Raw genomic sequence first — 17707 nt, 5'->3', positions numbered from 1 at the left:
ATTGACGTAAGAAAAATAATTTGTGTTTTTTTAATAAGTCATCTCCTATTATTTTAATATGAAAGGGATTATTGGAAAATAATATTTAAAATGTGTGTATTGATTATTTGAATGTTGAAAATAAGAGTTGTAAATATTGAAAATTAGTGTGTGATGATGTAGGTAATGATGTATTTTATTTTTGGATTATTTGTAAAGATTTCCTATAAATAGATATCTCATTTGTGAAGAAAATCACAATTGAGTAGAGAGAAAAATATTATAAAGTGTGTAGTTTGGTAAATTTTGAGAGTTTGAGATTTTTACTTTTTACCATAAATTTTTATTTTTTCACAACACGTTATCAGCACGAAGCTCTAAAAGTCCTACATACTTTTCCAAGCTCCAAACAGAAGAAAAAGGTAACAAAAATAATTATATTTATTTTACTGTTATTTATTTATTGTGTATTTATTTAATATACAATATAATGTTATTATTAGAAATAATAAAAATAAATTTTTCATAAACTTGTTATAAATCCTGGGAGGATGTTAAGACGACATCCCACACTCCCGGTAAGGGATACGACAAGTATAAAAGCCTATAAGGTTTTTAAACAAAATAAATTATGACACTCATTATAATATTATGATATGATATACATAATTATTTAAACATGTCTAATATTATATATATCATATTATTACCATAAAATTATACAAATACATACCTTTATTTTTTTTTGTACCCCAACGGTCATAAATGGTAAAAAACGGCTAGTTTTTGCCCTATAAATATGATCTCACAAACACATTCCATCACTCCAACTTTCTCTTCTTCTCTAAAAATTATTCATCATCAAATTTTTCGAAGAAAAAAGAAGATGGCTTTCTCAAGGATATTTTTAATTATTTTGGTTGTCATACTCACGAGTCTTGTATTTATCGGAGAATATCCTCCTCGTGCGTTTTCTTTATTTTTACAAATACTTGTACTTGTTGTTTATCCGTTACTTTGTATTGCAATAATTATTAACTAATAAAATGCATCGTAATTTTTTTTAGTACCACCATGTCAAATTTAACAAAGCTCGAATTTGTTGCGCTCGACATCACGGGAAAGAATTGTATGCCATGGACTCTAGATGTAGAAATGCATCTTGAGTCATTGGGTCTAAGCGAGACCATTAAAGAAAATGGCATATGCACGTCACAAGAAAAGGCAAGAGCCATGATATTTTTGCGTCGACATCTCGACGATGGATTGAAATGTGAATATCTGACTGAAAAAAATCCCATGGCTTTGTGGAAGGGATTAAAAGAAAGATTCGAACATATAAGAGAAGTTATACTTCCGACCGCCCGGGATGAATGGAATACATTGAGATTCCAAGACTTTAAAAAAGTCAGTGATTATAATTCGGCGATGTATAGAATAATCTCGCAATTAAAATTTTGTGGACATGAGGTCACAGAATCTGAGATGCTTGAAAAAACATTTTCCACGTTTCATGCATCAAATATTACTCTACAGCAACAATATAGAGTACGTGGATTCGCGAGATATTCTGAACTCATCGTCTGTCTTCTTGTGGCGGAAAAAAACAACGAGCTATTAATGAGAAATCATCAGTCCCGACCCACTGGATCAACAGCATTTCCAGAAGTAAATGCGGTAAGTAAAAATGAATTTAAACCTGGAAACCAAAATCAAATTCAAAGACAAGGTTTTGGTCGAGGTCGTGGACATGGCCGTGGTCGTGGTCAAGGCCGTGGTTTTGAAAATAATTGAGATAGTTATTTTTATAACTCATCTCAAAAGAACGTCCCAAACCATCCACAGAAAATGCATCATGAGAATACAAGTGTTAATCAGAAGCACTCAAAAAGATATGAAAGTTCTTGTTACAGATGTGGTACTCCAGGACATTGGTCCAAAGTTTGTCGAGCCCCTGAGCACCTTTGTAAACTTTATAAAGAATCATTAAAGGGGAAAGAAAAGGAGACCAACTTCACTGAACGCATTGACCGTTTGAGTGATTCAACTCATTTTGATGCTGGTGATTTTATGAATGATTTCTCTGGAAATGATCAATATGTTGGTGGGATAGAAATGAACAATATTGATGCTGCAGATTTTCTCAACGATATCTCTGAAAATGAACAATATAATGGTAGAATATAAATGTACAATAATCTATTTTTCATGTATTAATAGAATAATGTTTTATTGTATAATTATGATTTGTGTTATATTTAAATATATATTGCAAGTAATTTATTTCATTGCATATTTTTTTGAAGTTCAAATATGGAAAATGCTATGAGCAAAGCTGAAGTTTGCATACCCGATAGTGGTACAACGCACACTATCCTCCGAGATAAAAGATATTTCTTGGAACTAAAACCAACGGTGAATACAATATCAGGTCCTGTAGACTTGATTAAAGGATGTGGTAAAGCACAATTTTTGTTACCTAATGGTACAAAATTTTTGATCAATGATGCTTTATATTCACCACAATCGAAAAGAAATTTGTTGAGTTTTAATGATATATATTCCCATGGGTATGATACTCAAACAATGAATGAAGGGAATGGGAAATATATGTGTCTTATCACATATAAATCAGGAAAGAAATATGTGATTGAAAAACTACCAATGCTCCCTACTGGATTGCATTATACACATATAAGTCCCATTGAATCAAACATGGTAGTTGATAATTCTTCGATATTAACCAATTGGCATGATCGATTGGGACATCCTGGTTCAACAATGATGCGAAGAATTATAGAAAATACACATGGTCATCCACTGAAAGACCAGAAGATCTTTCAGAATAATAAGTTTCAATGTAAAGCATGTTCTCTTGGAAAACTTATTATAAGACCATCACCAGTCAAAATCCAAACTGAATCACCAATGTTTCTTGAACGTATTCAGGGTGATATTTGTGGACCAATCCATCCACCATGTGGACCATTCAGATACTTTATGGTATTGATTGATGCCTCCAGCAGATGGTCACATGTATGTTTATTATCAACTCGAAATGTTGCATTTGCAAGATTACTTGCTCAAATAATAAAATTGAGGAATCAATTTCCCGATTATACAATCAAGAAAATTAGACTTGATAATGCTGGTGAATTTACTTCCCAAACTTTCAATGATTATTGTATGTCTATGGGAATCATTGTTGAGCATCCTGTTGCTCATGTACATACACAGAATGGATTGACTGAATCATTGATTAAACGTCTGCAAATGATTGCTAGACCAATGATTATGAAAACAAAGCTCCCTATTTCTATATGGGGACATGCAATTTTACACGCTGCTTCATTAATTCGCATCAGACCAAGTGCATATCATAAATACTCCTCATTGCAGCTTGCATTTGGTAAAGAACCAGACATTTCTCATCTGAGAATTTTTGGATGTATGGTGTATGTGCCTATTGCACCACCGCAACGAAATAAAATGGGACCTCAAAGAAAGGTTGGAATTTATATCGGTTATGATAGTCCATCAATCATTCGATATCTTGAACCTCAGACAGGCGACGTGTTCACAGCACGTTTTGCTGATTGTCATTTTAATGAGGAAATCTTCCCAATGTTAGGGGGAGAACAGAAACATACCGAAAAGGAAATTACATGGTATGTATCATCATTGTTACATCTGGATCCAAGAACAAAACAATGTGAAAAATATGTACAACAAATTGTACACTTGCAAAGAATAGCAAATCAAATACCAGATGCATTTGCAGACACAAAAGGGGTAACTAAATCATATATACATGCTGCAAATGCCCCTGCTCGAATTGAAATTCCAAAGAAACAAATGGAAGATACTCATGATGTCATTAAACGCCTGAAGCGTGGAAGGCCAGTCGGTTCCAAGGATAAAAATCCTCGAAAAAGAAAATTCATAGAGAAACACGATGATCACAAAATAAAGAATGACGTTTCTGAAGAAACACATGATGATCACAAAATAGAGAATGGTGTTCCTGAAGAAACACATGATGATGAAAATGTTCTGTCAGAACCACAAACTGACGAGAATCATGAAATCTCTATCAATTATATTAATACTGGAAAAATATGGAACCGAAAAGATATAGATGAAATTGATGATATATTTTCTTATAATGTGGCAATCGACATCATAAATGATAACGAAGATCATGAACCAAAATCTTTTGGTGAATGTAAAAATCGGCAGGATTGAATAAAATGGAAAGATGTCATCCAGGTTGAATTAAATTCGCTAAATAAACGTAATGTTTTTGGACCTATAGTCCTTACACCTGAAGGTGTAAAACCTGTTGCATACAAATGGGTTTTTATTCGAAAGCGAAATGAGAAAAATGAAATAGTAAGATATAAAGCTCGACTTGTTGCACAAGGTTTTTCTCAAAGGCCTGGAATTGATTATGAAGAAACGTATTCTCCTGTGATGGATGCAATTACGTTTCGGTATTTGATTAGCTTGGCGGTATCTGAAAATTTAGAAATGCGTCTTATGGATGTTGTTACAGCTTACTTATATGGATCACTTGATAGTAATATATATATGAAAATCCCTGAAGGATTTAAGATGCCTGAAGCACAAAGTTCAAAACCCAGGGAATGTTATTCTGTGAAATTACAAAGATCATTATATGGGTTAAAGCAATCAGGTCGAATGTGGTATAATCGACTAAGTGATCACTTGATGAAAAAGGGATATGTAAATAATTCAATATGCCCTTGTGTTTTCATTAAGAAAACAACATCCGGATGCGTAATTATTGCTGTATATGTTGATGATTTAAACATCATTGGAACGAATAAAGAAATTCAAGAAGTTGTGTCATACTTGAAGGAAGAATTTGAAATGAAGGATCTTGGAAAAACCAAGTATTGTCTGGGTTTACAAATTGAACAAAAAGAATGTGGAATGTTTGTTCACCAGACAAATTATACAGAAAAGATCCTTAAACGTTTTAATATGGATAAAGCAAATCTTTTAAGTACTCCAATGGTTGTTAGATCATTAAACATAGAAAAGGATCCATTCCGTCCATGTGAAGATGATGAAGATATTCTTGGTCCAGAAGTACCATATCTAAGTGCCATCGGTGCCCTTATGTACCTTACAAATTGTACAAGGCCTGATATATCTTTTGCCGTGAATCTGTTGGCAAGATTTAGCACATATCCAACAAAGAGACACTGGAACGGAATTAAACATATATTCCGTTATCTACGAGGAACGACAGACTTGGGACTTTTGTATTCAAAAGATGCTAATCCAAGTATAATTGGTTATGCTGATGCTGGATACTTATCTGATCCACACAAGGCACGTTCCCAAACTGGATATGTATTTACTCGTGGAGGCACTGCAATATCTTGGCGTTCTCAGAAACAAACGCTCGTAACAACTTCATCAAATCATGCCGAGATTATTGCACTACATGAAGCAAGTCGTGAATGTGTGTGGTTAAAATCAATGACCCAACATATCCAAATTTCATGCGGATTATCATCTGATGAGAAGCCTGTGATACTATATGAAGATAATGTTGCATGTGTTGCTCAAATGAAAGAAGGATACATAAAAAGCGACAGAACTAAACATATTCCTCCTAAGTTCTTCGCATTCACCAAGGAGCTTGAGAAGAATAGATGTATTGATGTTCGTCACATTCAATCAAGTGAAAACTCATCAGATCTCTTCACAAAGGCACTTCCTACGTCAATATTCAGAAAGCACATATATAATATTGGGATGCGCAATCTACGAAATTTGTGAAGAATTGTTCATGTCAACATCAGGGAGAGTTTACGTGACTGCACTCTTTTTCCCTTACTATGGTTTTTATCGCAATGGGTTTTTCCAAGTAAGGTTTTTAACGAGGCAGTACAAAAACACGTTATGAAGACATCATCGTATCATGATCATCATCACAAGGGGGAGTATTGGAAAATAATATTTAAAATGTGTGTATTGAATATTTGAATGTTGAATATTTGAATGTTGAAAATAAGAGTTGTAAATATTGAAAATTAGTGTGTGATGATGTAGGTAATGATGTATTTTATTTTTGGATTATTTGTAAAGATTTCCTATAAATAGATCTCTCATTTGTGAAGAAAATCACAATTGAGTAGAGAGAAAAATATTATAAAGTGTGTAGTTTGGTAAATTTTGAGAGTTTGAGAATTTTACTTTTTACCATAAATTTTTACTTTTTCACAACAGGGATAACTATTTTTAAAACCAAAACATACAATAGTTCTTTGACCATAGTTTTATCCATATATATTATTAATCATATCAAACCAAATAAATTAGCTTGCTGAACACCTAGTATAACAATACAATGCACAAAAGAACTCAAACAAGACAAGGAGGCAACGTCGATAGAATTTCGAGCAACTGAAATAATTATGCGGCATCAGTAGAAGATGCAGGTACATCCAATCTGAGGAGGTAATGATCTATTAACATGAAACAAGAATCTAATATGATGATCGATTCTATGCACGTAAAGATGCTATACTAAACAATGGCACTAGCCTAACATCAAAACAGACATCGCCTTGTGAAAAGAATAATTATCTATGCAGCCATATGTTTACAGTGTTTACAGACGGGCAGCGTCAAGGAATATATCCTATATTTCTCAATCCTGAAGCTGGGATTCCATAACCATTCGGGCATGTGGAACTTTTCATAGAGCACGGGCCGTACATCCTTCTGAAGAGAAAGGTGCTTGAGCAATGGGAGGATAATTATTTATTTATTTTTTATTAATATTGCTTGAGACCTGTTTTTTCGATGTTCCTGCGCAAATTTTAGCTGCTAGTAGCTTGCATCTCTTATTTATTTATTTTTTATTTTAAATCGTTCAACCAGTCATTTTCTTGCATTAACCTCGTAACTTATGATTCTACCTTTGCAGGTCCACCATGATATGGATGCTCCCATCTCGCATTATTTCATATACACTGGCCACAATTCTTATTTAACAGGGAATCAGCTAAGTAGTGATTGTAGTGATGTTCCTATCATAAGCGCACTGAATAAAGGTGTACGTGTTGTTGAATTAGACATATGGACGAATTCCACGAAAGACAATGTTGACGTTCTGCATGGGAGGTATGTTTTTCAAATCAGCTCTTTTTACTGAATTGAACCGTACTCATTTTTAGTATAATTCCCTATGATTTTCTAGCTCTTAACATTTTCTGTAACATATGATGGTAGAACATGCTAGAACTGGAATTCATGATAACATACATGATCAAGAAGAGAAGTGTATCATTTATGCCAGCATGAATCATATGAGATTTTTTTTTGTATAAAATGAAAAATAAATCTAAGTTTTATGATGATTTCGTTTACATATGGTTGCACACCTCTACTCGCATGTAACATAGGCTACGGCCAAGCCAGTCAGCCCCAAGGAAGGTAGGTAAATATAAACTGGTAACGCATATACATAATGGAAAAGATGCATAAAGATGGAGTAATTGAATAGTACTATATTCTGTTGACAGCTTATATTTCCTGAAACAAACATAATAAATTTGTTATTAAAATGGATTTATAAGAATATTGATTCAAATACTTCAAATGACTATCTTATTTTTGTGTTTCACTGTCATCCAAATATATGACAGCAAGCACATATATGTCTAGAAAGAAAGTCCGTGGATGTCCTGCATGCTGGAAGTCAGTACTGTTTGTGTGTTTGGTAATCTGAAAGAATCATTTCTGTTTATTCTCTTCTTAGTGTTTTTCTTTCTTTCTTTGCTTACTTGTAGGACTCTGACCACTCCTGTTGAACTTATAAAATGTTTGAGATCAATCAAAGAACATGCTTTTATTGCTTCTGAATATCCTGTTGTGATAACTCTTGAAGATCATCTTACTCCGGATCTCCAGGCTAAAGTGGCAGAGGTATGCCTATGGAGTTTAGAAATGTGGTTAGGCACTTCCATTTCTTCATATTGATCATCTCATGACTGAATCCAGATGATAACCGAAACATTTGGAGACATGTTGTTTTCTCCTGGTTCTGAATGCTTGAAAGAGTTTCCCACCCCAGAATCTCTGAAGAGAAGGGTAATTATATCAACCAAGCCACCCAAAGAATACTTACAGGCCAAGGATGTTAAAGTAAAGGAGAGTGCATCACAGAAGGAAAAGGATTCAACTAAAGAAGAAGCTTGGGGAAATGAAGTCAACAGTCTTAAAGCCAATCTTGATGATGACGAGGTGTATTTTTTAACTATTCTCCCTTAGCACCGACTCATTTACCTAATAATCTAAAGTTCCTAGTTTTTCTTAATTTCTACTCTAGGAGGATGATTTAAATGGAAACAATGATGAAAGCGATGAAGAGGACCCTAAGTCGCAGCAAAATGCAGCACCAGAATATAGGCGTTTGATTGCTATTCAAGCTGGAAAGGGGAAAGGAGGAATGAATGAATGGCTTAGGGTGGATCCTGATAAAGTCAGGCGTCTCAGCCTGAGTGAACAAGAGCTGGAAAAAGCTGTTATAACTTATGGACAGGATATTGTGAGGTAGTTTATCACATGCTAATGCATTATTTTTCCATTTTTCCTGTTTGATGAATGAACCTAACACTGTACTCTACAGTTTGGTTTTGAATTTTGGTTGTTGCTTTTTCTAAGAATTCAAAATTATATGTTGGCCAACCGATAGGATGTATGGTGGAGTAAGGTTATGGAATACACTTCTTAGGTTCACACAGGAGCAACTGAAATAATGAAGCATACGCGAGGATTGAGACTAGCATACAATAGATTCATGCAAAAAAAAAAAATAACTTTGGATGGTTATCACTCTATTAATATCTAAGAAAAATGTTAGTAAAGGGCTGCAATTTTTTGCAAATTTGAGAAAGATGGAATGATTTCGCTGTTGGCCCCACTACAGCTATTTTATGCCCTCAAATTGTTGCTAGGTGTTTGTTCTGTTTTATGGTTGTTAATGTTTTCGTCTGTGAATTTCTCGTAGTTCTTAGGACTATGCATTTTCTAATCCTTAACATTCTCATACTTTTTTACTTCAGATTTACAGGAAGAAACTTGTTGAGAGTATATCCAAAGGGAATACGCTTTGACTCATCCAATTACAATCCCCTTGTTGGATGGATGCATGGAGCTCAAATGGTTGCATTCAACATGCAGGTTAGTGCATCTGAGGAAGTTAAGCATATATAATTTGTAAATCAAACTGTTTTTTTTTACGGCAAACATGAAATCATCTCACTAAATTATTTCCTGTATAAGCACATTAAAACTACTTTTGAAGAGGTCCTCCGGCAAAACGAGGAAGCTTTTAGTCGAGGGAGTGTTTCTAGCATTATCAATAAGCTGTTATAGTTACGGCTGTTGTTAACTGTGGCTTCAGTCACTGACTCCCCTATTAGTAGGTCACCAAATTTCCTGGGAAGAAAAAGAATAGTTGCAATGCCAGTAAAAGAATTATATGCATGCACTTATATTAAATATGAATTATGCATGCATTTATATTAAATCTATATAGTCGGTAGTTGTATTTTTTTATTTTTTTTACTTCATATGAATTTGAAGATTAAATCTATTATATTAGGGGGAATTCTGAAGAAGAAATATCTTATTTTATTTTTCTTTTGCATCCCTGATTTAGATTGTCTTCCCAATCACCAAAAAAAAAAAAATGATTATTAGATTTTTCTTTGTAAATTTACATAACATTAAGGGAGTTTACAAAGGAAAATCCAATAATAATTTTTTTTAGAGGTTGCACACATTTGCTTAATGTTGCAGATGGAAAAGAAATTATATACACATTCAACACTAATTTCACCTCATTTTTACTTTGGCTAACCAAAAGCTATTTTACTTCAGTTGAATGTTTATGTGTCATGTCTCAAACCCAAAGCATCACATTAGTGATTTCTGGTTCGTAGTCAAAATTTTTGGTTCTAACATAGCATTTTAGGCTTCATAGCCTGGTGTATTAGAATAGTGCGGGGCAAATAAGCCAGTTTTATGATCTTGCAACAGGGTTACGGAAGATCACTTTGGTTGATGCATGGCATGTTCAGGGCCAACGGTGGCTGTGGATATGTTAAAAAACCTGAGTTTTTGTTAAAGGCCGGTACAAACGGAGAAGTCTTCAATCCTAAAGCAACATTACCTATCAAAGTTACTTTGAGGGTAAGTTGAAACATTTGATGTTTTCATGTTCTTTTATGTTCTCAACCTTGGGATTTCCCTATATCTGCTGAATCTGTGTAATTTTTTTATTCTTATGTATGTGCTTTCTGTTGAACAGGTGACAGTCTTTATGGGTGAGGGATGTTATTACGACTTCCATCATACACATTTTGATACTTATTCTCCTCCGGATTTCTATGCAAGGGTAAGTTGCTGCTATGAACCTTACTTTTATTTGTGTTCTACTTCTTGATTATATGTTCGGTTTTGGCTCTCAAACTTTTGTTATTATCCTAAATTGTCGTCAATGTGGCTGTTCTGTCGCTTACCTCTTAACTTGAATATCACATTGTACCACTTTTGTGGATTTTTCTCTGTGCCTTGTTTAGTTAGATTTGAGCAGTAAAAGATTTAGCATTTAGAGTTGATATTATTTCCGAAGTTTTTCTTCATTAGCCAGCATGATTAAGTCCAAAGCTTGCAAAAGAAGGTACATTTTTGCCAAGGGACGGAATAGTTGTGAATGGAGTTCTAGTTTAGGAAATTCAGTTTGATAAATCATCATAGGTAACTAAGTTGCTAGTATTTATCTAAAACTCAGGTGGGAATTGCGGGAGTGCCCGGTGATGTTGTTATGAAGAAAACAAGGACTCTTGAAGATAATTGGATTCCAACTTGGGATGAGGTGTTCGAGTTCCCATTAACAGTACCTGGACTAGCTCTACTTCGGATCGAAGTCCACGAGGATGACATGTCTGGAAAGGATGACTTTGGAGGCCAAACATGTTTACCCGTGTCGGAGCTCAGAAAAGGAATCCGAGCAGTTCCACTACACTCACAAAAGGGGGATAAGTATAAATCTGTCAAACTTCTCATGCGATTTGAGTTTGTTTGATCTGGAACTTATTTTTTGTAAACTTGATTTGTCCTGTGTTTGAGATAAACCCGTTCGATGATGTAGATAAATGCAACTTGTTTTGTGTTGAGCTGTGTGATGAATGACATACTAGGATATATGAACTGTGTCTTAGATGTCAATGGTTTGTGGCTGTCTTTCTTTTATTATTGTTTTTCATCTTGTGCCGAAATTTGATCACGCCTCCGACAAGCCAATTGTTCACTTGTTTGATCAAAAGACATTCAATCAACATGGATGAGATTGCGACATCAATGGATAAATAAAATTCCGCAATTGACTCGTGTCTCTTCTTTACTGTCTTATTGAACTTGAGACTATTATATTAACAATTTTTGGTTTCATGGTCCGTCTATTTATTTAATATCAAATGCACCCTTATTTTATCTCACATTCGTTATTGAAGAAAAAAATATATGATTGTAAATTTATCGACACACAAATCTATTTGAATCTTGTCTAAATCTTATTCAAATTCAAATGATCATCATCTCTGATGTAACTAAAACTTATTAGCATATACCAAATGCCAAGGGGTACAAGTTTTTAATCAACAATGGCGGTTGCCATGTAATGTTATTATGAATTATGATTGTACAATAATTATTTACTACTATTAGTAATAGTAGTAAATAATTATTATATTTTTAAAAAAATTAACAATAACAATACAAACAATAATTAATAAATATTTTTTTTAATAATAATTGTTATTATTGTGTATCCGAAGATTGAGATTTGAACCTAACTCAACTCCAAAAACTGACTCTGATTGTCCAAGTTCATATAAACAACTTTCAAGGACTTAATTCAGTCAACGTGAGATATCTAACAAATTGTGTGAGTCGAATCTCTAACCCAACTCCATCTATGAAAAAATATTATTTTTTGTGTAAAAAGTATTAATTTTTAGTGAAGATATGGACCCATCAACTCGTCTCAATAAATATATAATTATAAAACCGTCTGATAGTAAATTTACAGAAGACGGATATATCTTGGCACCTTATATCAGTAACTTAATTGAAACGAATGTGAAAAGCTGTGTAAGCCATTGGCGGTTTTGTGGAAGATGAATCGAGGGTATAATTAGGTTAGATCCGGGTAATGGCATTTTGTGTGGATTAGTGATGGGGCTTATGAGTCCCTGTTTAGGAACTGCAAATAATACCAATTTCCTCACAATTTGCAGACCATTTTTCTTAATTTCACAAAATAATGAACACAGTCACAAAACAGAAAACTATGAAATATCGTAAAGGTCTTGAAACACACCTAAAATCATTCTGAACCAACAGAAACACCAGAAGATTTAAATGAGGAGATGAGATCAGATAAAGCATTTAGTGATTGGCTTGAAAAACCATCGGTTTTTAAGGAAACATCTATTTTCTCCTTCAAATGCAAAGCTCTCTCTCTTATTTCTTGGCCTTGCCTATCAAGCATTATCTTTCTGATTGCTGATTCAATCTCCTCTCTTTTCAACCCGTATTCTAGTTTGATCCCAAGTTGCCATACATCACTTACGTATCGAGAATTCACCGGCTGATCTGCGAACAAAGACGAGCATATCATGGGAACACCTTCACAAATACTCTCAAGAACAGAGTTCCATCCGCTGTGAGTCCAAAATCCACCGACGGCAGGATGAGACAACACTTCTTGCTGAGGTGCCCATTTGACAATACATCCCCTTTTACTCACAACCTCCAAGAATTCATTCGGAAATGATTCCAGCCATGCCGAGCCTTGGACTGATCCAGGCCTCACCACCCACAAGAATGGCTGCATACTATGTGCCAGACCCCAAGCCACTTCTCTTACATCCTTTTCATCCATTTTCGCAGCACTCCCGAAGCTGACATAAATAACAGAACTCGGTTTCTGGGTATCCAGCCAGGAAATAGAGCTTCTATCTTGTGTCAACAAACTGCTCGAAGCCGCCGAAAAGAATTTGTGAAACGGCCCGATTAAAAACGTTGGTATGCGAAAGTGCTCCTTAAGATTGGCGAGATTCGGCTCTTCCAGATCCTGGAAGGTATTGAAAATGAGCCCAGATGCAGTCTTTGTTCCTTCTACCATGCTACGTATGATCTTCAGCTCAACATCGATCAGGTTCCGTGTTTGAATACCCGGGATGTCTTTTACTCTAAGTGGTGGTAGCTCAAGCACTGGATCCTCTCTCCTCGAATCTAATCAAGAAAGCGTCAATCTTTTTCAGACAAATTTCATATTCTTCAAACACAGTTAATAAATTAGCCCCAAGAAATTTAAACATACCCAGAATATCAGAGAAGTACCCTTTTTCTAGAAGAACAGGAACAGAAGCAAAGGCTAAAAAGGAGCAAACACTACTTGTCCTGAGCACAATCCTGGGTATGCCAAGATCCTCCGCAACAGATTGCGAGGAATACATCATCGCATCCGTAACCATACACGCAACATCATCATGGGTTGATAACAACTTCCCCAAGCACTCGCGAGTGGGCCCGACACAGTTGGTGTTGAGGCGATCAATGAGGCCAGCAAGGTCACCTTTGGATGCTTGATCTTCCGGTAATCCGTCGGGGATGAGGTGAAACGTGAATTGGGGGTACCTGGATGGATCCGGAGAGTTGAATTGAGTGTGTAGGATGGAGATTGTGAAGCCTTTGGAGCGGAGAATGTTGGCGAGCTGAATCATCGGGCTTATGTGGCCTTGAAATGGGAAGGGGAAGAGGATTACTCTGCGTGTTCTTGCATGCTGTGAGATGGCTTTGCTGGGATTATTATCCATGGATAAGCTATCCTTGAGTGAAGAAGATAGCTCTATGCTTTTTGGAGAAGTGCAAGCAAAGGAAAAGTAAGATATTCCCAAAAAATCTATATACATGTAAACGCGTGTGGATTACTCATTTGTTTTCCAATTATGAAAAGACATAAATGTCTTCTTTGTTAATATGAATTCAAAAAATCATATAAGGATATATATGTAAAATTGTGACAAATGCTAATAAATTATCATTACAACATACATTGATTGTAGTACTTTATACCATTTCAATAATAAAATATAAATCCTATATTAATTTTAACAAATACTTGATATTTATACTACATTTAAATATTTTATTTTTTTAATTCTCTCTCTACATTTTTTAATGATTTTATTATAATTTTGTAATTATATTTTTATTGCAATTTCTAATTAAGTAATAAATAAATTATAGTATTACAAGAAGATATATAAAAAAATTTAACTATATGTCCAATTGTAGAATAACATGATAAATATAAAATAATATGATAATGTGAAGTTTAATACTAACATATTTTATGGGTTTAAACAAAGAATTGAAAGTAAATAGTTTAATAAATTTATTAGAAGAATTTATATCAATAATTATGAATGTCAATATGTTAATAATATCATAAAATATGAAGCTCTTGGAAAAATTTGGAGAGTTTGACTATAGTAAGAAAAGTAAAGATTTTAGTAGCACTTTTATAAAAGATTATACATACGACAATTCAGTACACAAAAATTTGGTGATATTTGAAATATCTACTCCTATAGAGTATGGATGATAGACAAAGTTTTGAATAGATATTCGATAATAAAAAATACATTAGAGAAATAATATTTTCTTCATACATAATTCTTACAAAAATATTAAAAGAATAGATTTTTTAATAAATCTATATATTTTCCATTAAAAATATTAAAATAATATATATTTAACTATTATATTTATAAAAGTGTAAAAAGAATAACAAAGTTTTTTTATTGTAAATTTTCTACTATTCTCATAAATTTTGTGTTGTTAGATTAATTGCATGAAAACTTTTCTACACAATCATTAAATACATGAAGATCATAATAATGTTTTTATTTTTTAATAGAAAATTGCAACATAAGAAACTTTGAAAATAATGTTACATAAAAATTGAATAAAATAATTGATAATAAAATATATTAGAGAAATAACATTTTCTTGATACATAATTCTTAAAAAAAATATTAAATGAATAGTTTAATTAAAAAAAATAATTAAAAATATTAAAAGATTATATATTTAATTATTATACTTATAAAAGTGTAAAAAGAATAACAAAATTTTTCATTGTAAATTTTTTACTATTCCCATAAATTATGTGTTGTTAGATTAATTGCATGAAAATTTTCTACACAATCATTAAATACATGAAGATCATAATAGACGTTTTTATTTTTTAATAGAAAATTGCAACATAAGAAACTTTGAAAATAATTTTACATAAAAATTGAATTGATATTTGATAATAAAAATACATTAGAGAAATAACATTTTCTTGATACATAATTCTTAGAAAAAATATTAACAGAATATATTTTTTAATTTTAAAAAATAATTAAAAATATTAAAAAACTATATATTTAACTATTATACTTATAAAAGTGAAAAAAAATTAACAAGATTTTTCATTGTTAAAAGCAAATAATTTTTAAAAAGTTTATTCACCACGTCTAAATTCTTTCCTGATCTCAACAATATACAATCACTAAACACATAAAAATACGTAATATATATATATATAATTGTAATTGATGGCTTAATGAAAAATATAAATTATATACTTTTTAAAAAATTATTCATTAACTAATGTACATGAAAATTAATTTATCTATGATATATAATTCTAAAACAAAAGATAAAAAAGTTTTGTAAGAGGATAAATAATATTTAAATTGAATAATATATGTTATATTTTATTATTAATATTATTATTTCATTAGTTTTGATAATATTTTGATGAGTTGGTTACAAATATTTTAAATTGATAATTATTTGCCCTTAGTGTGCTTCACTTATATAAATTATTATTTATGCATTTATAAAATCCATAATTTGGTTGATTTTTAGGTTATTATACCTTATACGTGGTGCTTAGATATATATATTTTCAAAATTTGTTTCATTTCAATTCGTTTTATATATTATGCTCATTATAATTTATTATATAACATAAAATCAATTGCTTGAATTTTAATTCGAGAAATGATTTTGAAAGTAAGCTATATAAGTTCTTAATTAATTTATTCGTCTAATATGACAAAAGACTAAACCAATATAAATAAAAAATGATTCAAATTATTTTTTAAAAAAATCATATTTTAATTTTTTTAAAATAATTAATATTCACGTGCATTGCACGTGCTTCTTGCTAGTTTCCAAAAAGACGGAGAAGTCCAGGTAAAGGAAAAATCACCTATTTAACGATCGGTAAAAACTTGTGTGAGACAGTTTTACGGGTCGTATTTGTGAGACTGATCTCTTATTTGGGTCATTCATTAAAAAATATTATTTTTTATGCTAAGAATATTACTTTTTCTTGTGAATTTAGGTAGGATTGACCCGTCTCACAAACTAAGATCCGTGAGATAGTCTCACATGAGACCCACTCTTTAACAATTACATTATATTAACAAAATGTAACAAAACAGCAAAGTGTTGATCAAATAATTTTAGCTCCAATTAGATTCAGAAAAAAATTTGAAAATGTTCGAGTTAAGTTCGAATTCAATAATTTCAAATACTAATAAAATATTAATCTATTATACTCGATTCGTTTACGTACACCCCTACTCGTCATCGCTTTTACGAAAATGATTAATTCAAGTTGCTATAGAAGTTCATTGTAAGCCTATTATAAACTCATTTTAAATATTTAATTTTTAAGATGTGAGACAAAGATATCACATATATCATATTTTATAGGAAAATAAAAGATCTCAAAATAAATTTTTGGGTACCGAATTTATTTGTTAAAAAAACAGATTAAATACCCATTTCTATTTGAGTCACCAAATGGCTTTTGAGCTTGTTATTGGCATAATAGCAATGATTATCGGCTCATTTTGCTAATAACTAAGTTTATCTTTTAGGAATTTTTTTAATATTAGGGTTATAAATTCTTTTGAGATATGTTGAAATGGTTATGGCTCCATTACAGGAGCCCTAGAACAACTCGATAGGTATGCTTTAATGTGAATGTTTTGTTTACCTGCCAACATAAATTCCGTGCAATATTGATATGTTATTATTTTCGAGCACATGTTCGGGTAACTCGATGTTTTTACAAGCCCAGCTCAAACTTGAAATGTAATATTCGATCGGGTTTGAGTCTAGCTCGAACCTATTTGGACTAATGAGATTATATAGATGTATAATATTGTGATTATTAAAATATTTAAGTTGTATGTGAAATATTAATGAATAAATAATATTTTTGATTTGACTGTTTAAATTTAATATTTCATTTTTCAACCATCAATACATATATTTAAATATATATATAAATATAATATTGTAATTTTATTTAATTGATGTAACATAAATAAATTGTATTTTTTTTACAAGTCATCTCCTATTATTTTAATATGAAGGGATAACTATTTTCAAAACCAAAACATACAATAATTCTTTGACCATACTTTTATCAATATATATTATTAATCATATCAAATCAAATAAATTAGCTTGCTGAACACCTAGTCTAACAATACAATGCACAAAAGAACTCAAACAAGACAAGGAGGCGACGCCGATAGAA

At 32.1% G+C, this 17707-nt stretch overlaps 2 protein-coding genes across 2 annotated transcripts; one reads left to right on the top strand and one right to left on the bottom strand.

The window, feature by feature from the left end:
• Positions 1–6950: 6950 nt before the first annotated feature.
• On the top strand, positions 6951–11293 carry LOC142525267 (phosphoinositide phospholipase C 2-like). Its single transcript, XM_075629498.1, has 8 exons — positions 6951–7143; positions 7812–7947; positions 8023–8265; positions 8351–8574; positions 9087–9204; positions 10066–10218; positions 10337–10423; positions 10820–11293. Exons 1-8 carry the CDS (start codon positions 6959–6961, stop codon positions 11111–11113), a joined length of 1440 nt encoding a protein of 479 aa, XP_075485613.1. The 5' UTR covers positions 6951–6958; the 3' UTR covers positions 11114–11293.
• Positions 11294–12367: 1074 nt separating this feature from the next.
• On the bottom strand, positions 12368–13985 carry LOC142525337 (UDP-glycosyltransferase 76B1-like). The gene is made up of 2 exons (XM_075629613.1): positions 13415–13985; positions 12368–13326 (listed from the first exon to the last, which is right to left on the bottom strand). The coding sequence occupies exons 1-2, from the start codon at positions 13908–13910 to the stop codon at positions 12416–12418; spliced, it is 1407 nt and encodes a 468-aa protein (XP_075485728.1). The 5' UTR covers positions 13911–13985; the 3' UTR covers positions 12368–12415.
• Between the last annotated feature and the right edge of the window lie 3722 nt (positions 13986–17707).

Source organism: Primulina tabacum, chromosome 14, assembly GCF_025594145.1.
Source record: "Primulina tabacum isolate GXHZ01 chromosome 14, ASM2559414v2, whole genome shotgun sequence".
Lineage (NCBI taxonomy): Eukaryota > Viridiplantae > Streptophyta > Magnoliopsida > Lamiales > Gesneriaceae > Primulina > Primulina tabacum.
The sequence above is the reverse complement of the archived record's forward strand: the minus strand, read 5'-3'. Positions and strand labels throughout refer to the sequence as shown.